Source organism: Cervus canadensis, chromosome 3 (assembly GCF_019320065.1).
Source record: "Cervus canadensis isolate Bull #8, Minnesota chromosome 3, ASM1932006v1, whole genome shotgun sequence".
Taxonomy (NCBI): Eukaryota; Metazoa; Chordata; class Mammalia; order Artiodactyla; family Cervidae; genus Cervus; species Cervus canadensis.
In genome coordinates, this window is record NC_057388.1 from 108,603,967 (window position 1) to 108,627,532 (window position 23,566).

Genomic DNA, 23,566 nt, shown 5'->3' on the forward strand with positions numbered 1-23,566 from the left:
TGTTAATCTTTTTATGTGTGATAATGCACGTGATTATATTGTTTAACATGGTCTTTGTCATAGAGATAGATGCTCATGTAATTACGGATGTAATAATATGATGAGGTTTGCTTCAAAACAACTCGGGAGAGAACGCACCCCGGGTAGAGCAGGACGGGCCGTGAGCTGTGCGCTGAAGTAGATGAGGGTAAGTGGGAGGTTGTCATTCTAAATACTTCAGTCCGTTTTATGTATGCTTGAAATTTTCCATAATAGAACACGTTTTCAGAAGTACACTGTTAAAAGAAGCACAGACATCCTTGAGAAGTTCTGTGAGAGAGAAGATGAAAGGAAAATGGCATATTGAAATAAACTCCCCTGCTTCGAACTGAAAAATCAGGATCCCAGAATGGAAACACTTGTCAGGGACACGGTTGACAACATTTGTCTAACAGACCTTGAGGACAGAAAGCTCATCAAAGTTTCCTGACCCATGGGATCCCACGTGGTAGCTACCCAAGCATGGGGTCCCTAGAAATAACCACAAGGGCAACCCACTAAGGGGCTACTTTCTTCAGACAAAAGTCCAGGTCTGGTAGGCAGAGATCTGGCTCCAGCTGCCGTGGTGATGCTGCAGACTCCCTGACCCAGTTCCCAGACCTAGGTATGATCACAGACCAGCTCCTGCTGACCGAGGAGCAGGCTGGGCCCCTTTGGGGAATCTCTGCAGCGTGGCCATGCATGCATTCTATAAACTATCTTCAGGCTTTTTCAGAGGGACCTGTGACTTTACAGGAAGTGCTGGTCCTGGCTGGGTCCAGCTCTGATCTCAGCTGTGGACAGGTGGACAAAGCCTGCACACAAGGACGCTGACGGCACGGTCCTTTGGGCTCCCACTCTCCTGTCCGGGGGGGCTTTTTCTTTTTTTTTTCAAACTTTAAACTTTTTATTTTGTATTGGGGTATAACTGATGAACAGTGTTGTTCTGGTAGCTTTTAGGCAAAACATCGAATGGACTCAGCCACACACACACAGGTCTCCATGCTTCCTCAAACCCCCTCCCATCCAGGCTGCCACTCTTGGATGGAGCTCCGAGTGCTGGACAATACTGTCCTGGGGCTTTTTTACTACTGGGGGACTGAGCTGTCCTGCACACAAAAGCCGGCCCAGAAGGAGTGAGGTGGTGAAGCGGACGGCCCCGGGACAATTCCAAAAACTCACTGAGAAGTCCTGAGAAGTCCGTGGAGGAATGTTTGACTCCTCCTAAGGTGAGCCCAGCTTTAAGGGCACGCCTCTTCTCCAGGCGAGTGGAAGCTGGATGTCTGGGGTGTCAGCTCTGTAAGGAGCTCTGCACCGCTCTCCCTCCCTCCTGTCCCCCTCCCTGCCCCTCCACTCCTGCCCTCTGAGGTTGACTCCCCCCAGATCACGTGTACCCAGGTCTCCATCTCAGCTTTGATGGGGAGCAACTCGGATAAGAAACCATATCCTCGTTGATGTGAATCTCTCAGGCATCTGCGTTCCATTGTGGTCCCCCAGCCAGAGGGTTACAGAGGCCAGATGAGAGAATCTCAGCCCCAGTGAATGGGGTGGTGGGGTGTCTAATGAGTATGCAGACAGTTCCTGAGTGCTCAGTCAGAACAGAGAAACCTACAGGCTGCAGAATATGCACATCGACTCCCTGACCCAGGAAGTAAAACCAGGATGAGAAGCAAGGGAGAAGCCAAGGTCTGTGCAACTGCCCCCCGCCCATGTCAGGGAGGGAGGTGAGGGCAATTCAGAGACAGGCTTGAGAAGGGCCAGTCTGTGAGCTCTGGGCTTCAGGGATTCTCAAGAAGCCATGTCCTTTTCTTCTCTCTTTTTTTGGCCGCGTTCTTCATCACCTGTGATCTTAGTTCCCTGCCCAGGGATCGAAGCCACACCCCTTGCATTGGGAGTGCAGAGTCTTAACCACTGGACCACCAGGGAAGTCCCCCAACATCCTTTTACATGCAAAGGAGGCATAGATTTCCCCCAGCAGTGCACTCAGCCATTCTTCAAAAAGCCAGACGGCTCCAGTAACTGAAAACAGACTTGACCTCACCAAATGCCATGGTCACTGCTGCTTGCCCTACTGCCAAGCAGAGAAAATGCCAGCTTCCTGAAATATGCCTAGTCAACCAGGGAAGCAGGAAACCGCCTGTTACAGGCCCGGAGACAGGATGCCACCTGTTCCTCCCTCTTCCCGAGTGGCACTGTTTTCTTTCACTTTCATTCAGACACTTGAGGGAAAAAACAGGGGGCTGGGGGTGGCAAACTAGGAATATCTGTGGTCTCTGCACCTGTTCCAGGAGTAAAATATACTTGCTCATTTACAGGAGATGAAGTTGCTCACCCGATTAGAGACCTCCCAAGGTGGCAATTTAACTTTACCAACGTAACGGTAATTTGAGCATTCATGCTCAGTCCCCCCAGAACATAAGAAATTTCAAGGCTGAAGCACGTAAGAATTGTCCCCTTCTTCTAGCATACACTAGTTCAAAAGCCTCATCACCGTCACTAGTTCATTAGTTTCAGGCTAGTGAGTAACTTCAGCTGGCAGAATAAACACTAGTAAGTACCAAGGTTTTTCTTCTCCAGAAAACTGGCTCTCCGGGGCGTCTGTTTGCACTGGCCAAGCCCTGTGATACTGGTTAACAGCGTTGTTGCTGTTCACTCGCTCAGTCGTGTCCGACTCTCTGCGACCCCATGGACGGCAGCACGCCAGGCCTCCCTGTCCATCGCCAACTCCTGGAGCTTGCTCAAACTCATGTCCATCGAGTCAGTGATGCCATCCAACCATCTCATCCTCTGTCGTCCCCTTCTCCTCCTGCCCTCAGTCTTTCCCAGCATCAGGGTCTTTTCCAACGAGTCAGCTCTTCGCATCAGGTGGCCAAAGTATTGGAACTTCAGCTTCAGCATCAGTCCTTCCAATGAACACCCAGGAATGATCTCCTTTAGGATGGACTGGTTGGATCTCCTTGCAGTCCAAGGGACTCTCAAGAGTCTTCTCCAACACCACAGGTCAAATTGTCAATTCTTCGGTGCTCAGCTTTCTTTATGGTCCAACTCTCACATCCATACATGACTACTGGAAAAACCATAGCTTTGACTAGACGGGCCTTTGTTAGTAATGTCTCTGCTTCCCTAGGACACCTGCCAGTGAGCCCTGTAGAGTTCCCCTCTATTTGTGAGAGTATAGCAGTGAGGAAGGCCCGTGAGGAATGCTGTGGTTTCACACGGTCGCTCTGCACATGCGCTGGGCAGGTCTCTCCCCCCCCACACACCACCCCCCACCATCCATCCAACCCTCGATGAGATGCCAACACCATGAGAAAAGCCAGCGATATCTTTCTGTTATTGTGAAAACAGTTTGGACCTTCCAGACCCACTGAAAGGGATTAGGAGCCACACTTTGAAAACCACCGATCTAGATGACCCAGAACCCTTTGGGCCATTTGAAGGCAGTGAGAAGGAAAGCTAACCTCGTTCTGGTGCAGGAATCTCATCCTGGTTGCCGTTGGCTGTTCCAAGGGAGTCGGAGCCACTCTGATTCTCCAGAGTGATAGGGATGGAGCTGGATCAGTGGCTGCCCGCCAGGTACTGAAGGCTGTGCTCACCCTCGCTAGCCGAGAAGCGATCCAGCAGTCCTGCACAACCAGCTCGGGTCTGATCCCTGTCCCCCGCCAGGACCCCACTAGGGCTGCCGGGACTCCCCTCAGCTGTGTGCCGCTGTTTCTGCTGTCTGCTGTCTTGGCTGCAAGGTCGGAGGAGAAGTTTTGGAGACTTTCTCTTGGCCTTCCTTATTACAACAGCTTCTACCCGCCCAGGTCAAGGAAGCAGTGTGGGGGTCTGCCCACTGCCATTAAGTATATTCCAATCATGCACTTGGGAACTGGAGAAATAACCATTGAGGGAATTCCTAATAGAAATTTCTGAGGTATGAACACAGGGGGGTATCATTTAATGTCTGGTATATAATACAGATTTTCTGTAAGAAGGATTATCTGTTAATGAATTGTTGATTTCACAAAATTGTGGTGGTTAGGGTGAGTAGGTAAAAATCTTACCAACCAGATCCTTGCAAGTGGAGCAGAATTAGGTTCTATTCTGCATTTCCAATTTTTTCTTACTCTCAAACTTTCAGTTAAGAATCAGCTCCTACTTGAATGAAACAGATGCATACTTTCCCACTAAGAAAATAGGAAAATGTAAAATGAGCAGTCTTCTATATGCTTCTTTGGCTTAATCACAAACTATAAGTAACTTCAATAGACAACTGAGCCTGCAATCTAATTATTGCTAGAATGGCCACAAATTACGTTTTATAAAGACATGTTTTGGTAGCTGTCCTACAATCGGTTAATGTGTCTATAAAACCACCACGCAGCCTATCACTCTAGTTACCTGGTTGCATCTTTTCAGCAAGTGGCTTTTGTTGATGGTGTATTCATTTGCCAGAGGGCCGTATCATAACAGCACACAGCAACTTAAGAAACAGAAGTTTACTTTATGTCTTACAGTTCTGCAGGCTGGAAGCCCGAAAGCAAGGCGTCATCGGGTGTGGCTTCTCCTGAGGCCTCTCCCTGGGCTTTAGATGGCCACCTCTTAGCTGGGTCTTTGCTCTCTTTCCTTGGTGCACCAACATCCCTGGTGTTGGTGGGTGTCCAGTTTCCTCTTCCTATAAGAATACAGGTCAGATTCAATGAGGGCCCACTCTAATAGCCTCACTCTAACTTAATCTTATCTCTCAAGACCCTATTTCCAAATACAGTCACATTCTGAGGTACTAGAGATCAGAACTTCAAAACGAGGGTTTAGGAGAGAGGGGATATAGACTACAGGTGGTAAACAGAAAATCCTATTCCTCAAAACTGGCATTTCTGAAGTGCTTTATGGCAGATGAGAACTTTACACCTGTTTGCATTTTTTCAAGCTAAACCTGTGGCCATGCTTTAAGATTAAAAAGTGGAAATGTTCTGATCTTTCCTTTGTGTCTGTGTAAGAAAATAAAACAGGACTTCTCAACAGAAATTGGCTCTTCTGGAAATATTCCATTGGATCTCCTCTTTCTTAGAGCATTCTCATCAATTCTCAGGTTTATGATGCTCCCATTTGCACAAAATATCCTCAGTTATTCCTGGCTTGGCCCCTTATTGGACAGCTGCTCAATTAACAATCAGTATAGACAGGTGTGCCAGACAGTGCTTGGGGTGGGATATCATTTCAAGCCCATGATGTCTTCCAAGAGCTTCCCAGGTAGCACTAACGCTAAAGAACCTGCCTGTAAACACAGGGGATATGGGTCAGGAAGATCCCCTGGAGGAGGGCATGGCAACCCACTCCAGCATTTCTTACCTCGAGACTCACACGGGCAGAGGAGACTGCTGGGCTACAGTCCACAGGTCACAAAGAGTCAGACAGGACTACAGTGACTGAGCACATACATTGTCTTCCATGTCTGTTCTGGCAGATGTCATTATCCAGGCCTTCCTTAACCATCAGTACGGCTCAGCCATTCCACCCTGAAACTCCACCCTCAGCCATGGGCCGCTGAAACAGAAGACAGAACTGTTCAGAGCACTTTTTTTTTTCCCCAAAGAAGGAGACTGTCCACATTTCATTCTAATTAGCTCTGTGACTCCAAAAACGTGACATTCTCTGAACAACCACGTCTGCCCTTTGACTAGAGCCACATGGATTAGCATGCACAAGGCAGCCACCATCAGCTGTTTTTAGGAGATATTTGGGAAAGCAGCTCTGCAAGTAACCTTTATTTAATGAACAATGTTCTCATCAACATTCCCTAGCTGCGTCCTCTCCTCTGAGCTCAGGGGGAGGGGGGGTTCTCCCTTCTCAGAGCAGTCTCCTGGGTCTTGTTTCACTCCCTTAGAAGTAGAATCTGGTATGTGTGTGGTCAGTCACTTCAGTCGTGTCTGACTCTCTGAGACCTTCTGTCCATGGAATTCTCCAGGTGAGAATCCTGGAGTGGGTTTCCATTTCCTCCTCCAGGGCATCTTCCCCACCCAGGGATCAAACCTGCATCTCTTATGTCTCCTGCATTAGCAGGCATGTTCCTTACCAGTAGTGCCACTTGGGAAGCCCATGTTTTTCTCATTTTCATATAGCTAAAAAGTTTCCAACCAAATTTGTGGACAACCACTTGTGAATGAATAGGATTCAATGACACCCATTGTATGCACTTAAAAAAAAAAAAAAAGCTTAATACCATCTTACTTTTCTGTCATCTCACTTTCCTTATTTTAAGTTATTTTATCTTGCTATATCATGTGTCTATCTGTGAGTGCTTTAAATCATGACTTCCAGGTAGGAACTTCGATATTTTCTCAGTTACTGTGGGTTTGTGTGAGTGGCTATGTGAGTGTGTCGGGGGAAAGAGTTAAATATGCCCTCCTCCTTTTTGTGAGTGAGATGGGGCTTTTATAACAACTTTTATCCTTTTTTTTCTTCCCTTCACAAGAAGCAAATGTGGTAGAGCTCACTGGAGACCGTGCAACTTCTCTATGACTTGGAGAAAATGGTCTAAACATTCTAGCTGCAATACCTCAGCACCTCGAGGACAGCAGGCAACTGCTATCCTGCCCTTCTTCCTTAAAGGAGGACAGCCCTCCTCCTTCTTCCTTAAAGGAGGACACACCTCCTAAGGTGTGTAAGAAGCCTGCAATCAGGTACTGAAATCTTTCAGAGCAGAAAAGCCAGTGAAATCACACTAGACCCTTAACTTGTAAAGTGAAGTCGCTCAGTTGTGTCCGACTTTGCGAGGCCATGGACTGCAGCCCGCCAGGCTCCCCCGTCCATGGGATTTTCCAGGCAAGAGTACTGGAGCGGGTTGCCATTTCCTTCTCCAGGGGATCTTCCCCACCCAGGGATTGAACCCGGGTCTCCCGCATTGCAGGCAGGCGCTTTACCATCTGAACCACCAGGGAAGCTTTTTACTCGGAAGCTTAACTTGGAAGACAGGTTATTAAACGTAAGACCCGTGGAAAGCGAAGAACCCTCTCAAGGTATCGAGACCACCCCTAGAAAGGCCATGGGTGTGGAGTGCTTAGGGGAATGTTTCAAGGAAAGTTCTTTGGTAAATTCGTTCCACGAGGGGCGCTCATTTCGGGAAGAAGCGGCAGCACCATGGACAGCAGCAAGCTCCGCGCGCGCGGGCCGGGGCGGGGACAGCCGGCAGCACCCGGGACAGCGCCAGCGCGGCGCGCTCGGGGCCGAGAGGCGGCCTCATCAGCTGATGCTTTACGTAGGCTGGCTCCCCAGTTTGATAAGGCGGGTCCGGGTGGGCACGCCAGCACTCGCTCTGCGGGGCCGCGGCCCCACACGGGGCGGGAAGGGGCCGGCGCCGAGCAGAAGGCAGGTCCCTGCCGGGCTTCGCTCAGCGCGGAGTTGGCGCTGCAGCCCGCGGCCGCTGCGGGGAGAGAGGGGCGGGCGAGGAGGCCACGCGGCGAGAACTACTGCGCTGACGCACCCAGCCCTCTCGGCGGCCACACGCCCCGGGGCCGCGCAGCTTGTCTCCGACACTTGGGGGACGCTCGACTCTAGGCAAACAGACTGCTGTGTCTCCGCCGAGGCGAAGCGCCTGACCGTGCGACCCTTAGGCGGGCCCTGGCTGAGAGAGGCAGCCCCCAGCCTCTGAGGACTTCAGATCTGCCGCCGGCTTGCAGCCCAGCGCCCGCCCCTCCACCACACCGTCTCCCACGGATGCAGGAGATCGGCCCGCTTCGTAGGCGCTCCCCAGAAACCCTGCGGCTGGCCAGAGGGGACAAGCCTCCGGGCTGGCTTCCGGCACGGTGGCCACCGTGCGCCCTCCTGGGCGCCCCTTTCCTACACACCACGGAGCCGGCCTCCTGACCCAGAGATGGACCCGCCCGCGAACCTCACCTCCTTCACCCTCTCCACCCCCGCCCCTGGGGAGACCAACCGCAGCAGCTTCGACGCAGCAGACCCGCGCCCCAGCCTGCCCTTGCTCTCCGTCTTCGGCGTGCTTGTCCTGACCTTGCTGGGCTTCCTGGTGGCGGCCACGTTCGCCTGGAACCTGCTGGTGCTGGCGACCATCCTCCGCGTCCGCACGTTCCACCGCGTTCCGCACAACCTGGTGGCGTCCATGGCCATCTCGGACGTGCTGGTAGCTGCTCTGGTCATGCCGCTCAGCCTGGTCCACGAGCTGTCCGGGCGCCGCTGGCAGCTGGGCCGGCGGCTGTGCCAGCTGTGGATCGCGTGCGACGTGCTCTGCTGCACGGCCAGCATCTGGAACGTGACGGCCATCGCGCTGGACCGCTACTGGTCCATCACCCGTCACCTGGAATACACGCTCCGCGCCCGCAGGCGCGTCTCCAACGTCATGATCGCGCTCACCTGGGCGCTCTCCGCCGTCATCTCCTTGGCCCCGCTGCTCTTCGGCTGGGGGGAGACCTACTCGGAGGGCAGCGAGGAGTGCCAGGTGAGCCGCGAGCCCTCCTACGCCGTGTTTTCCACCGTGGGCGCCTTCTACCTGCCGCTGTGCGTGGTGCTCTTCGTGTACTGGAAGGTCTACAAGGCCGCCAAGTTCCGCGTGGGCCCCCGGAAGGCCAACAGCGTCTCACCCGTATCGGAAGCCGTGCAGGTGGGTGTTGAAGGGAGCCTTAAAAAACCATTTGGCTTGCATTTGCACAGGCCTCTTCTCTGGCACGCCTTCCCCCACGTTTGTGGGAAGTGGACATTTTTAGTATTTTGGGGCGAGGGAGGGGAGGAAGGGAAGAGGGTCAAGTGGGAGAGAGAAAGCATCAGCCCCTCTGCTCTGACTTGCTCTGCTCACAGAGCATGCCATGGCTCATGCATTATTAATTTCCTCATATGTATGAGGGTCTGAACTATAGAATTCTACAGGGTTCCACTAGGTTTGAAAATTCTGTGGATCTATAACCGCCTTTAGAACGTCTGACGAAGCTGGTGTCCAGGGCCGCACCAGATAAATGTGCAGACTCCTGGGCTTAAGAGGGGGTGTTTGAGGGGTGGGAAGGGGGGCAGTGATCTGACTTGGCAGGAAGACTTGGCAGGAATATACCAGGCAAAGCACATTAGTATTTCAACCCCATCTATTTTTTCCTTTGCAAATTACAGCAATTAATTTTGCAAAAATGTGGTATCTCGTGGATTACTGTCATTCTCGGCGTCCTCCTCTCCTGATGCAAGATCAGAGATGGTGCTCACACGCCCGTCTCAGAGCCTGCATCTGTGATCTGCTCCCGCGGGCCCTGGTGCTGCTTTCTGGGGCTACCCCCGCCCCAGCCCCACCCCCAGTCAGACCGCACGTGCAGCTGAGGACCACTGGCTTGCCTCCTGGCACAGGGGGAAAGCTGCGGGAGGAAATTAAATCCTAAGGCAGACAACTCCCCAGCTCCGTGCAAGGAGCATTTAAGGTCCAGCACCCGCTCCAGCACCCGGGAGGGCTCAGTCCCCATCTTCTCTCCACCCGCACTCTCTTGCTTTTTGTTCACTCTTCGTAATCTGACCCTATGATGCAAGATTTGGGAACTGCGAGAGTTCAGCCCCTCCCACTCATTGCCAAGGGCGACCCCTTGAACCCAATTCACATGTGTGAGTTAGATCAGAAATCCACGCAGCACCCATGTCCGTTACCGGCTCTGGGACAAGAAAGTCAATCCAGTGAGCACACTGCGTGAGTACTATGGGCTGGCCGCTGGGGTGAGAGGATGATAAAGACATCACCTTTGCCTGTGAAGAGTCCGACGCAGGGAGAGGTATGTGATGTGAGCACTGCGATATGATTGTGTTTTTCGAGAGTCAGCAGCTAATTCCAAGCATAACCAGTCAATCAAGCTTAGAGGAACCAGAGGTGAAGGCAGGGGAGAAGGGGAAGGGCATCGTTCTAGAAGAAAGAAGGAAAAGGGGGTGAGAGGCCCTCTGCCCTTTTATCTACAACAACAGTCTCACCCAAATGACCCTCCCCTGCCCCAGGAAACGTTCAGAATGCCTGGCTATCTGATAACGTTTCTGATTAGCCACACGTGGGACAGGGCGCTATTGCACCTAGCGTGTAGAGACCGGGATGCTGCTGAGTGCCGTATGACACACAGGACAGTCTGAACGACAGAGAATTCCTGACAAATTCATGTCAACAGTGACGACTTTGGGAAACCCTGACCCATGAGATTTCTAAACTGGACAAGGAGTATGGACAAGTAGGAATGCCTCCAAACTGCCTGGAGTGTCCATGTGTGTGCAACCCCGCAGTTCCAGGTCAGCAACAAGGGGGCTGGCAGATGGCCCACCACAGCCCTCCTTACACGGATCCTCTTTTGCCAGGGTGCTCACCCAGGTAAACACAACTTGTGATCAACACCAAGCAACTTTCAAAGGGAAAGGCAACTGTCCTTGTGTCCTAGAGGGCTTGGTACAGAAGGAAAAGGGGCTTTCACTGCTCAGGTCTGGAGACAGCAGAAGCAAAGCAGTGCTTCATGTTCTTTCTCTGCCAGGTAACTTTCAAAAACGGGTCCTGTGGCTTTGCAAGGCCTCTAAGCGATCCAGGGCTCCACCTAAAACATGGAGCTGGCCTTGTTCTCACGTTACTGGAGGGGGTGGATTAAAAGCCGGGCTTCCCGATTTCTTGGTGGTAGCAGGTGCCAAAGTTTCTAAATACAGTTCTACCGCCAACAAGCCCTGTTGCCTAGGGAAACACAACACTCCTTCCCTGCTTCTTTACCTTCTGAGTTTTACTCAGATACGCACTGAAAACCTAACCTCTGTCAGGCACGGAGATGAAAGCAGGAAACACACGAGAGAGAGGCCTTGCCCTTGACACAGTCTGATGAAACCACGACTGAAGACCTGACGTGAAGACAAAGCTGGGTTTACCACCTGTAAGGGCCTGGGGGACTTTCCAGGTTCTGAGCAGCTTGACATCAGCCAGATGAGCAGCCCTGCTGGTCGGGTGTTACTGGAGTGAATCCAGGCCTGGCTGCCTAACTTCCAGAAGTGAGGGGCTGACACGGCAGGGGGGCTTGTAAAACCGAGCCCACTGAGACGAAATGTCCTTGACTGACAGTGCATTGAAGGCTGGTTCTGGGCTGCAGGACACATGGACTCGCCCTCAGTTTGAGGAACATGTGGTTCTCATCCCCCGGCTCTTGGTCCTCACTCTGGAGAGACCATCAGGACTGCCCAGATTCTCAGCTCTGATGCTGGTTCTCGAAGTTTCATCCATGGAGAGCTGATGTTCAGAGTGCATCAATCAACGTGCTCGGTCACTTGTCAGGACAGCACTGGGCAGAAGCAGTCAAAGCTCTGGATAACGGACACTAAACCACGATGAACCAACTAGCTGAAAAACGCTGGGTGGTTTCAGTTAGCAATGGGGATTTACTGCGTGTGGTAACATGAGGTTTAAAGGCTTAATGTAAAAAGAAGCTCCTGAAGATGTGTTGACTAGTTTAATTGATGTGAGTAATGTCTCTGAGGCATGGAGGCAAAGCCTTGATCACTGAATTGGGGGGTGGGCTTCAACAGGCAATAGTTCTTAGACAGGTGCCATGTGGTTGGACTAACCCACCTGGAGCAAGGCCCAGCACGTTCACATTGGGACAAAATGCAAATTCATGACAAACTAGGGAGAATCCATCTGAACTCTCATGCATTCTGCTCCAATCAATCTGTCTGTGGTGTCTTTTGTCCACAAGAACTCTAGGATCACTGCTATTTCTCTAGTGATGTCTTGAATCACACACAGTGTAGATACTCTCACAAACAGACCGGTTACAATCTGATAATGTTGAAGGACAGCAGTACGTTTTACCTGGAAGCAGATTCTACTTACTAAACGTGTAGTTGTGTTACCGAAATGAAAGCATTCTCATAATGATCCTGAAATACCAGCTACAAGTTGGCACACAGGATCATTCAGGATTCTCACTGAATCCTCCCATTAACTTAGGTTTTTTCCCTCGAGCCTTTTCAATAGCCACACCATAAACAAGAAAGCTGTACTGCCGAACACCCACAATTAGAGGCAACTCCCCCTACAAGTGTGGAAGGACAGGAAGCTGCTGGGTGGTAATATCTCCCTTGGGGTGACTTCACTGGGCAGATTTTAGACGGTTGTCATGTTGGTTTTTAGCCAAACGGGATATTGCTGCTTTCAAGGTTACTTCTGCTGTCTACATTTACTGCGGGCCTTATCTAGGCACCCAAATCTTTGAAAACAGAGGTGCTTCTTAATGTTTTATCTAGAGAGCTATATCTTGCATTGATTATCTGCTTCCTTTTTTAGATTGATTTTTAACTGAGGATAATTGCTTTACAGTCTAGGGTTTGTTTCTACCATGCATCAACATGAATCAGCCATAGGTTTACACACATCCCCTCCCTCCTGAACCTCTCTCCTACCTCCCACTCCCTCCAACCCCCTATTATCTACTTTCTAAGGGTATCGGGAAATGTCTAGCCCCATACTGGGTATTTTCTAGATTGGAAATTTCACATTTAAATTTATTTTTTTCTTATTAAGTTCTCTAATTCAGGTTTGAGCCCATTTAGAACAAGACTATACGTCAGCTGTTGGGTTTATATCAGAATGCTACTTTAAAATTTTCTATACAGTTTACAATTTTGAAAGCTCATTCAATCTTCTCTTAAAAAATGGCTTCCCGTGCTCGCTTCGGCAGCACATATACTAAAATTGGAACGATACAGAGAAGATTAGCATGGCCCCTGCGCAAGGATGACACGCAAATTCGTGAAGCGTTCCATAAAAAAATAAAAAAATAAAAAATGGCTTCTGAAATTGCTTTAGTTTACATTTAAAATTTTCACAGCCAGGCTATCTAGCTCTTCTCTCTTCTATCCTTCTAGTTTTAAATATTTTTCCTCATCTAAGGGAAAGTTTAATTAATTTCACTAGGTGCTGCTGATCTGCAGTCTAGGACAATAAGGATTTTGTTTGGTACTCTTTAAAAATTCTAAATTCTGTAACAGTTTTTTGCCCTTCTCCCCGAAGTCTAGGGGCTTCCCTGGTGGCTCAGCTGGTAAACAATCCACCAGTGATGTGCAAGACCTGGGTTCGATCCCTGGGTTGGGAAGATCCCTTGGAAAAGAGAACGGCTACTCACTCCAGTACTCTTGCCTGGAGAAGTCCATGGACAGAGGGGCCTGGCAGGCTACAGTCCATGGGATCACAAAGAGTCACACACGACTGAGTGGCTTTCACTTTAGAAAAATTCTCACTTATAGCCTGTATCTCAGCTCTCTATCAAGGTTTTAACTGACATTCCGTAAGTTTGACTTCTTGCCTGGCAATTTTACAATGTGATTTTGTTTTACCGAGGAAACCCCCGAGGAAAAGATAGTTCATTTAGGAGGTTAGGTAAAGCTGAGTAGAAATATGGGGGGTGTAGATGTGTAAGGTGGGGAGGTTTTCAGTTCAGTTCAGTTCAGTCGCTCAGTTGTGTCCAACTCTTTGTGACCCCATGGACTGCAGCACACCAGGCTTTCATTCCATCAGCAACTCCTGGAGCTTGCTCAAACTCATGTCCATTGAGTCAGTGATGCCACCCAACCATCTCATCCTCTGATGTCCCCTTCTCCTCCTACCTTCAATCTTTCCCAGCATCAGGGTCTTTCCCAGTGACTCACTTCTTCACATCAGGTGGCCAAAGTATTGGAGTTTCAGCTTCAGCATCAGTCCTTACAATAGATATTCAGGGTTGATTTCCTTTAGGATAGACTGGTTTGATCTCTTTGCAGTCCAAGGGACTCTCAAGAGTTTTCTCTAACACCACGGTTCAAAAGCATCTATACTTTGGCGCTCAGCTTTCTTTATAGTCCAGCTCTCACATCCATACATGACTACTGGAAAAACCATAGCTTTGACTAGATGGACTTTTGTCAACAAAGTAATGTCTCTCCTTTTTAATATGCTGTCTGGGTTGGTCATAGCTTTTATTCCAAGGAGCAAGTGTCTTTTAATTTCATGGCTGCAATCACCATCTGCAGTTGATTTTGGAGCCCAAAAAAATAAAGTCTGCCACTGTTTCCATTGTTTCCTCATCTATTCGCCATGAAATGATGGGACCAGATGCTATGGTCTTTGTGTTTTGAATGCTGAGTTTTAAGACAGCTTTTTCCCTTTCCTCTTTCACCTTCGTCAAGAGGCTCTTTAGTTCCTCTTCGTTTTCTGTCATAAGGGTGGTGTCATTTGCATATCTGAGGTTGTGATATTTCTCCTAGCAATCTTGATTCCAGCTTGTGCTTCATCCAGCCTGGCATTTCACATGATGTACTCTGCATGCAAGTTAAATAAGCAAGGCGACAATATACAACCTTAACATACTCCTTTCTCAATTTGAAATCAGTCCGTTGTTCCATGTCCGGTTCTAACTTTTGCTTCTTGACCTTCATATAGATTTCTCAGGAGGCAGGTAAAGTGGTCTGGTATTTCCATCTCTTGAAGAATTTTCCATGGTTTATTTTGGTGATGGACAGGGAGGCCTAGCATGCTGCAGTCCATGGGGTTGCAGAGAGTCAGATATGACTGAGCGACTGAACTGAACTGAACTGAATTTTGATCCACACAGTCAAAGGCTTTGGCATAGTCAATTAAGCAGAAGTAGATGTTTTCCTGGAATTCTCTTGCTTTTTCTATGATCCAATGGATGTTGGCAACTTGATCTCTGGTTCCTCTGCCTTTTCTAAAACCAGCTTGAACATCTGGAAGTTCACGGTTCACATACTGTTGAAGCCTCACTTGGAGAATTTTGAGCATTACTTTGCTAGCAGGTGAAGTGAGTGCAATTGTGTGGTAGTTTGAATATTCTTTGGCACTGCCTTTCTTAGGGACTGGAATGAAAACTGACCTTTTCCAGTCCTGTGGCCACTGCTGAATTTTCCAAGTTTGCTGGCATATTGAGTGCAGCACTTTCACAGCATTATCTTTTAGGATTTGATATAGCTCAGCTGGAATTCCACCACCTCCACTAGCTTTGTTCGTAGTGATGCTTCCTAAGGCCCACTTGACTTTGCATTCCAGGATGTCTGGCTCTAGGTGAGTGATCACACTATCATGGTTATCTGGGTCATGAAGATCTTTTTTGTACAGTTCTTCTGTGTATTCTTGCCACCTTTTCTTAATCTCTTCTGCTTCTGTTAGGTCCATACTGTTTCTTTTATTGTGCCCATCTTTGCATGAAATATTCCCTTGGTATCTCTAATTTTCTTGAAGAGATCTCTAGTCTTTCCCATTCTACTGTTTTTCTCTATTCCTTTGCACTGATCACTTAGGAAGGCTTTCTTATCTCTTCTTGCTTTTCTTTGAAACTCTGCATTCAGATGGATATATGTATATATTTCCTTTTCTCCTTTGCCTTTAGCTTCTCTTCTTAGTTATTTGTAAGGCCTCGTCAGACAACCATTTTGCTTTTTTGCATTTCTTCTTCTTAAGGATGGTTTTGATCACTGCCTCCTGTACAGAGTCGGACACAGCTGAGCGACTGAACTGACTGTTCATGGGCTTCTCAAGGCAAGAATACCGAAGTGGTTTGCTGTTCCCTTCTCCAGTGGACCACATTTTGTCAGACCTGTCCACCATGACCCCTTTGTCTTCTGTGGCCCTACACAGCATGGCTCATAGTTTCTTGAGTTAGACAAGCTGTGATCCATGTGATCAGTTTTGTTAGTTCTCTGAGATTGTGGTTTTCATTCTGTCTGCCCTCTGATGGAGAAGGGTAAGAGGCTTGTGGAAGCTTCCTGGTGGGAGGGACTGGCTGTGGGAGAAATCTGGGTCTTGCTTTGATGGGTGGGGCCATGCTCAGCAAATCTTTGACCCTTTTCTGTTTTGGGGTGGGGCTGTGCTCCCTCCTTGTAGTTTGGCCTGAGGCCAAACTATGGTAAGGATGATGGCATCTCCCTCAAAAGAACTGATGCCAGGACTGTTGTCTTCAGTGCCCCTCACCCCGCGGCAGGCCACTGTCGACCCATGCCTGCACCAGAGACTCCCAAACGCTCACCGGCAAGTCTAGCTCAGTCTCTTGTGGGGTTACAGCGCCTTTCCCCTGGGTTCTGGTGTGCACAAGGTTTTGTCTGTGCCCTCCAAGTGCCTGTTCCTGTGGAAGTTCTGTAGCAATCACACTGGACTTCACAGTCAAATTCCCTGGGTTCTCAGTCCCTTTGCCGGATTCCCAGGTTGGGAAATCTGTTGTGGGCCCTAGAACTTTTGCAACAGTGCAAGGATTTCTTTGGTATAATTGTTCTCCAGTTTGTGGGTTGTCCGCTCTGTGGCGGGACTAATGGTGACCTCCTCCAAGAGGACTTATGCCACACGCTGTACCTCCCACGTCTGCTGCAGCCGGAGCCCCCGTCCCCGTGGCAGGCCTCTGCTGACCCAGCCTCTGCAGGAGACACTCAAACACTCAGAGGCGGGCCTGGCTCAGTCTCTGTGGGGTCCCTGGGTCCTGGTGCACACAAGGTTTTGTTTGAGCTCTCCGAGCATCTCTGGTGGGTATGGGGTTTGAGTCTAAAAGCGATTTTGCCCCTCCTACCCATCTTGTTGGGGCTTCTCCTTTGCCCTTGGATGCGGGGTATCTTTTTTTGGTGGGATCCAATAGTCTCCTGTCAAGGGGAGGTTTTTGAAAAGTTACAAAATCTTTGAGACCAACTCAGAGTTAGACTTTGAGTCCTTAGCAGAACAACTAAAAAGCTGACTCTCAATAGCTTAGTGTTTGTCTTATTTTTCTAAAGCTGATCTTAAATATGTTAATTTATTGATTTTGACTTTCAGAGATTATTAAGTGAAAAACTTTTTTCATACTTATCAAGAAAAGAGTGAGAATTAGTATTATAGTGCAATTTAAAATAGAAGTTCACAAAGAAGAAGGCTGAGACTCGAAGACAAATCATGACTCACAAGAAAAAGGCCACCAGGGTTGGCCAACAGTCTGGGCTTGTGAATGGTTTCTCAGATCCTTGACCAGAGGCCAAGAAGGGGCCATATGATCACCAACCCAATCATCAATGAGCTGGAATGCCAACTAGACAAGGTGACATTTATTCCATAAACTGACAAGATAGGGGATGCCCTCACTTAAGGTTTGTGAAACACTTGAAGCAAAGTTTGATCAATTGCTTTTTCGCAAATTGGTCAATAAGTCTAATAGTCCGCAGATTATTAGCCTTCAGGTCTGGCTTGGAAAAGATTAGAAGTTTATAAAACCAGTGCCTTATAGAACAATCCTTTTTCATAGTCAACAGAAAAAAAAAAAAGGTATTCCAGGACGAAAAACAAACCAAAAACATCTATGAAAATAAGACTTTGGGTGTTTAGACAAACAACAGTCAAAACAAAGAAAACAGCAATAACTAGGTTATGGCATAACATTTTTGCTAAATGGTATACCTCCAGCAAGAGACCTAACAGCTTTATAAGACGATGTAAGTCGACTTCCAAAAGGTGCACCTTTCTAACAAGGGTCCAGTTATTTGATATGAAGACCTAAGCTGAATGATGTATGCGCGTGTTTAGTTACTTGGTCATGTTTCTTTGTGACCCCTGGACTGTAGCCCGCCAGGCTATGGGATTCTCCAGGCAAGAATACTGGAGTGGGTTGCCATTCCCTTCTCCACGGGATCTTCTTGACCCAAGAATCGAACCCGCATCACCTGTGTCTCCTGCATCACAGGCAGATTCTTTACACTCTCAGCCATCAGGGAAACCCATTCAAAGACATGCTTCGTTGCAAATCCTCAGATAACAAAACACAGAGAGTGAGAAGAGCCCAGTGGAGCGGGCTGGCACTCAGCTCATTGAGACTGATGGGTGTCTGCAGATCCAAAGGCAGCTGGAGTCTGGGGCTCCGTGAATGCACCTGTAGTCCAACTATCCTGTTGAGGGTCCTCAAAACAATCTCCATGGGCCCTCTAGGACTTGCTGAGGATGATACAACCACCACATAGCACCTGAAATAGAAATACTGCCTGCTACAGTGAGAGAAAGCTACACCTGTCTGGCACCATCTCCCCAGGAAGAGCAGGATGCCTGTCATCGGTGGGGACAGCGTTGAACTCGGGGACAGGAGGGCGTGGAGAGGAGCAGACATTTCCCCCCCCCCCGGGGGCAACTCTGTGAGACCACTGTTGGCTCACTGCTGCTCAGGGACGCATGCCTTGGGGTACACCTTGCCCTAACTGGCTGACGTTCAGAAATGAGGGCTGACCCCAACCAGCTGGTCTGCAGGTGCTGGACTGTCCTGGACTCACTCACGGGGTTTAAACAAGTGGCAAGGCTCTGTGTCACCACAACCACAGGACAGATGGTCTTTTCCTAAGCTTGTGGAAATGTTCTTATTCTGCCTCTTGTAAAGCCCTCCCTAAATGGATAGAATCATTCCTAGATTAAACATCCTGACTCACTGGTACATCCTGCATGTGACAATGGTCTGGTCTCACCTGCAATCACCTGAAGCCACACTTCCCAGGTGAGAGCCTTCATCCCTTAATTTCAATACCCACTATTGATTATAATCTATTGATTATCTGTGATATTAATAGGGAGGTGAAGCAGAATAGTTTGAGGAAATAAAAGAACATGCTAGATTTATGATTAACTAGTGAAGAGTTATTTAACTAGGCTTCCCAGGTGGTTCAGTGGTAAAGAATTCGCCTGCAATGCAGGAGATGTGGGTTTGATCCCTGGGTCAGAAAGATCCCCTGGAGAAGGAAATGACAACCTACTTTATTATCTGAGCCTGGGAAACCCCATGGACAGAGGAGCCTGGTGGACTACAGCCCATGGGGTTATAATAGAGTTGGACACAACTTAGCGACTAAACAACAAGTTCAGTTCAGTTCAGTTGCTCAGTCGTGTCCAACTCTTTGTGACCCTGTGGACTGCAGCACGCCAGGCTTCCCTGTCCATCACCAACTCCTGGAGCTTACTCAAACTCATGTCCATCGAGTTAGTGATGCCATCCAAACATCTCATCCTCTGTCATCCCCTTCTCCTCCTGCCTTCAATCTTTCCCAGCATCAGGGTCTTTTCCAATGAGTCAGTTCTTCGCATGAGGTGGCCAAAGTATTGGAGTTTCAGCCTCAGCATCAATCCTTCCAGTGAATATTCAGGACTGATTTCCTTTAGGATTGACTCATTTAGATAGCAACAAGTTATCTAACACATAACCATCTTCATTTTTTTAAAGTTTCACTTTAAAAAAAACTTTTAATTCTGTATTGGGGTATAGTCGATTAGCAATGTTGTGATAGTTCAGGTGAACCATGAGGGACTCAGTCATGCGTGTATACATGTATCCATTCTCCCCCAAACTCTCCCCGCCCCCACACACCCCCAGGCTGCCACACAACGTGGAGCAGAGTCCCATGTGCTGTATGGTAGGTCACTGGTGAACACATAACCGTTTTGGAAGAATGGAAAGTCTAACTCAGAGGCACAGGTTCCCCAAATAATTCATTTGTTTGGCGATACAAGGACAACTGTTCACTTAGAAAAGTTTTTCCGTGGGAGTCTTAAATTGTGAGGCTTCTGCTTTAGAAATGATACAACACTACAAAGATAAATGGGAAAAGTGAAGCTTGGCTTGAATGCTTTCACTTATTTTTACCCCATTACCTGTCTTTTTGTGAATCTACTAACCGTCATGCTGAGTAACTGACAGAGTAATCAATAGAGTCTATACAGCAGACGTGATTAAGTACTTTATTGCGATCATTGACAAGCAGAGCTAAGGAGTCCTTTAGTCAGAAAGCCACAGGGTAAGCAACCAAGTCAACCATCTGCTAACATCGGGGGCTGAAACTCCCCAACAACAAAGCCCCTCCTCCAGCGGAGCCATTCTAGACCAAGGACACTCTCACCAGGTGAGCTGGAGTTGAATGACTCCCAAAATGATCAACATCTCTCATCAAAGTCGTAGAGAGTGTGCTATTCTGAGAAACAAGGAGTTCTCTAATCTATAGAAGTTCCCAGCTCAAAGAAAACCGTAAAAACAATGTATTTAGGGGAAAAAAAGTTTAACTTGAATTCAAATTAGAATTCTAAGAGGTGGGAGAAGACCCCATGGAGTATGAATTGTTAAAAGTGAATTTAGATCCCCTGCTGGAAAGGGGCCCCGTGAATGTGCTCCCCACCTGCTGTGCTAAGAACTCAGGGAAAGGGACCATGGACAGACCACCTGTGGGTCTCACTGACAAGAGAAATCCTCCTGAAGATAAGCTTAGGAATAAAACCTGGGAAACCTTTAAGAGACACCTACACATCAGTTCTTACACAGTGGGGAATTCTCACAACTACAGTGAGCACACACTGTGTGTGTGGAAACAGTCCAAATTCAAAAGAATCTCGGTTCAGTATATGGGAAGAATCTAGGGTTTCGTAGTTGTTGTTCAGTTGCTCAGTCGTGTCTCTTTGCAACCCCATGGACCGCAGCACTCCAGGCTTCCCTGTCCTTCACCATCTCCCAGAGTTTGCTCAACTCATGTCCATCGAGTCGGTGATGCCGCCCAACCATCTCGCCCTCTGTCGTCCCCTTCTCCTCCTGCCCTCAGTCTTTCCCAGCATCAGGGTCTTTTCTAATAAGTCAGCTCTTCGCATCAGGTGGCCAAAGCAGTCAGGATTTCCTAGTACAACTGCCAAACACCTGCGCAAGCAGGCCCATGTGTAGGGCATTTATTTCTCTACTAGGACCATGACCTGAAGGGACGGGTTTCCATAGGACTGTCTATGACATTTGGGCTTCCTTCCCTAATGCTCCCCTCTATAGAAACACTCATATCCTACACCTGAATGTATGGCACACACCTGGATAACAAACAGCCCTGTGATCCCTCATCTCTCAGACGAACAGAGGTACAGGACTGGGTCTGAATGTCCCAGCAGAGTCTCAGTCATTAGCAGAGAAGGTGGCCCCTCTGAATGGAAGCTGTCCCATTATGCAGTAGAAAACTCCCACAGATAAAAAGTGCAGCACTGGGGGTGTATCTAACCCCTCACGGAGGCAGTCTCACTGTGGGGCTCACAGCACCTCACAACTGGAATCTGAGTGTCTGAAGGGCTAGGACGGTCTTCTGGAGTTGACCTGAAGTGGCCCTGACCACCACGGGGCAGGCAGGCAGTGAGTGGGGACGGGTTGGGGTGGAGAGGTTCCCTAGAGGGGCCTGGAGTGCTAAGTTATGAATAGCTCCTCTTGACTTCACTTTGTAGATGCAGCCATGAACTGGTTACATGGCTTAGAGACAGACCTTGGGACCTAGCCCACTGCCTAGAAGGTTGTGCAGTACTGGGGCGTGAGCGGGTACCTCTCCTGGTCAAGTGTCCTGGGATCAGAGAGCTGGAGTTGCAGGGTTTGATGTCAGGGTAGTCTCTCCACTAGTGAATGATGGATCGACCCAGGAACTGCCCCACATTGTGACGGGGTCAACTAATTTGCTCATTTAGCACATCAGCCCATTGTCATTTCCTCCTGTTTCAGGGGCCTTGTCATCAGACACACCTTATTCCAGTTCCCCAAAGATCTGGAGAAAAAAAAATTAAAAAGCTGGAATGGAGGCAAGAGCCTCTTTTCCCAGGAATTCCGCCTCCTTAGAGAAGAGTCCTGAAGCTGGAGAAACAGCCTTCCAGGGGACTTGGGAGGGCCCAGGTGGAGGGAATCTGAGTTTAGCATCTCTTGTTTTCCATAAAAGTCGGGGCAGGGGGTAAACCAGAAGGAGATCAACAAGATGTAAGATGCCAGAATGTGAGCAAACATCCAGCTCTGTCGGCCCCCCGGGGTGGGGGTGGGGGGCCCCCACAGGGTCCCTGCACTGGACATTTAAGAACTTTCTCTGGAAGCGCACGTGCGGGAAACCGGCCCACCTGTGTCTCGGGTCAGCCCGCCCAGGCCCGCGGGCGTGAGGCGGGGGGGGGGGGCGGGCGGCGGCTCCTCCTGACGCCTGTTTGCCTTCTGCAGGTGAAGGGCGCGGCCCAGCGGCCTGAGCTGGTCCTCGCGGCACGCCGCGCCACGGCCGCCTTCCAGGCCGGCGGGGACGCGTGGCCCGAGCAGAAGGAGCAGCGCGCCGCCCTCATGGTGGGCATCCTCATCGGGGTGTTCGTGCTCTGCTGGATCCCGTTCTTCACCGCCGAGCTGCTCAGCCCGCTGTGCGCCTGCGACGTCCCCGCCGCCTGGAAGAGCGTCTTCCTGTGGCTCGGCTACTCCAACTCCTTCTTCAACCCCCTCATCTACACGGCCTTCAACAAGAACTACAACAGCGCCTTCAAAAACCTCTTCTCCAGGCACCGCTGAGCGCGAGGCTGGCAAGGCAGGGGGCACTCGCCCATCTCCCCATCCCCACCGGCGGCGACCTGCCAGAGACAGCCCTTCGAGGTCCCCAGGGAGGCCCCCAGAGCCGACTGGCTCACTGCCGCACTCCTGGCAGGAAGGCGAGTCTCCCCGGGCGGTTCCAGGACCTCCTTTCATCCCGTGTATCTTCTTGTCCTCACTCCGTACGGAACAGCCACGGACTTGGCCCACCAAGTGCACTTTCCTCTCCAAAGTCCACTGCAGCATGGTTTAGCGTCCTCATCCCATAAGAGTCAAGCCAGCCAGAGGGGAGGGAGGAAACAGATCAGTCCAGGCAGGATGAGAACAGACAGGAAACGATGAGTAAGGAGTCACAACTGGGACTTCTAGGGGGAAGGAAACCATAACTTCAAGTTTCCTGGAATAGTCCCCACTTCCAGGGCTCCATTCCATGGTTCCAGAAAGTTCACCCTAGTACTTACTATGTCCCACTATTTGCCCTGGAAACATTCTCTCTGAGCATATCAAAGGACACAGCCACATCTGCAAGACCAGTCAATATGGCCCCACACACATGCACACCGAACCTACCGAGGAGGCAAGTGTTCCCACTGGCCAGTTTATTCTAAAATGCATCCCAAGAGCTTGGAACTGGAACTAAAAGTCAAATCAAATACCACCTTCCGTTTTCAAACAACTGTCCACAACACTGAGATATCTGCTAGCTCCGTGGAATCTATCAAACTTGCTTATTTGCCATGGGTTCCATTTGTATAGAATTTATTCAAATGTTGCCAAACAAAGATTTCTAGCCTCAGATCATGAGATTAGAATAACACAACTGTCACAAAGTTGTTGACTTCTTAAATACAGTTTCATCACTAAGGGCTATGAAGGCTTATTCATCAAACAGGGGCACTTTAAGGTGATGGTTGATTGATCTGTTAGCTGCTGCTATTCACTGGTATGTAGATACCCGCTGTGAGACCGATACTGGCAACGATGAAAGCAGAAAAGTGGTAACACTTTAATGAACACGTCAATGTAACTGGTGAGGCAAGACAATTAAGTGATGATGTGGTGTTTATGTGATCATACAAAACTTTAAAAAGGTCTTGGACAATAAAACTGCCTGTGGTTTGCTATGTCCCTGATTCTCTGAATGCATGCATTTAAAAATTATGTATTATGTCTTTGAATTATTATAATACAGATATATTGTTATATGTATTATTTTGTACATACTGAATTATATTAATTAACATATTAAAAATAGGAAA

The 23,566-nt window shown here is 49.0% G+C and overlaps 1 protein-coding gene and 1 non-coding gene across 2 annotated transcripts; both read left to right on the forward strand.

The window, feature by feature from the left end:
• The first annotated feature begins 7,194 nt into the window (after window positions 1-7,194).
• On the forward strand, window positions 7,195-23,562 carry HTR5A (5-hydroxytryptamine receptor 5A). Its single transcript, XM_043462474.1, has 2 exons — window positions 7,195-8,617; window positions 21,957-23,562. Exons 1-2 carry the CDS (start codon window positions 7,874-7,876, stop codon window positions 22,287-22,289), a joined length of 1,077 nt encoding a protein of 358 aa, XP_043318409.1. The 5' UTR covers window positions 7,195-7,873; the 3' UTR covers window positions 22,290-23,562.
• Window positions 12,659-12,765, forward strand: LOC122438975. The gene has a single exon (XR_006268720.1). It is a non-coding gene; the product is annotated as a U6 spliceosomal RNA (small nuclear RNA).
• Window positions 23,563-23,566: the final 4 nt, after the last annotated feature.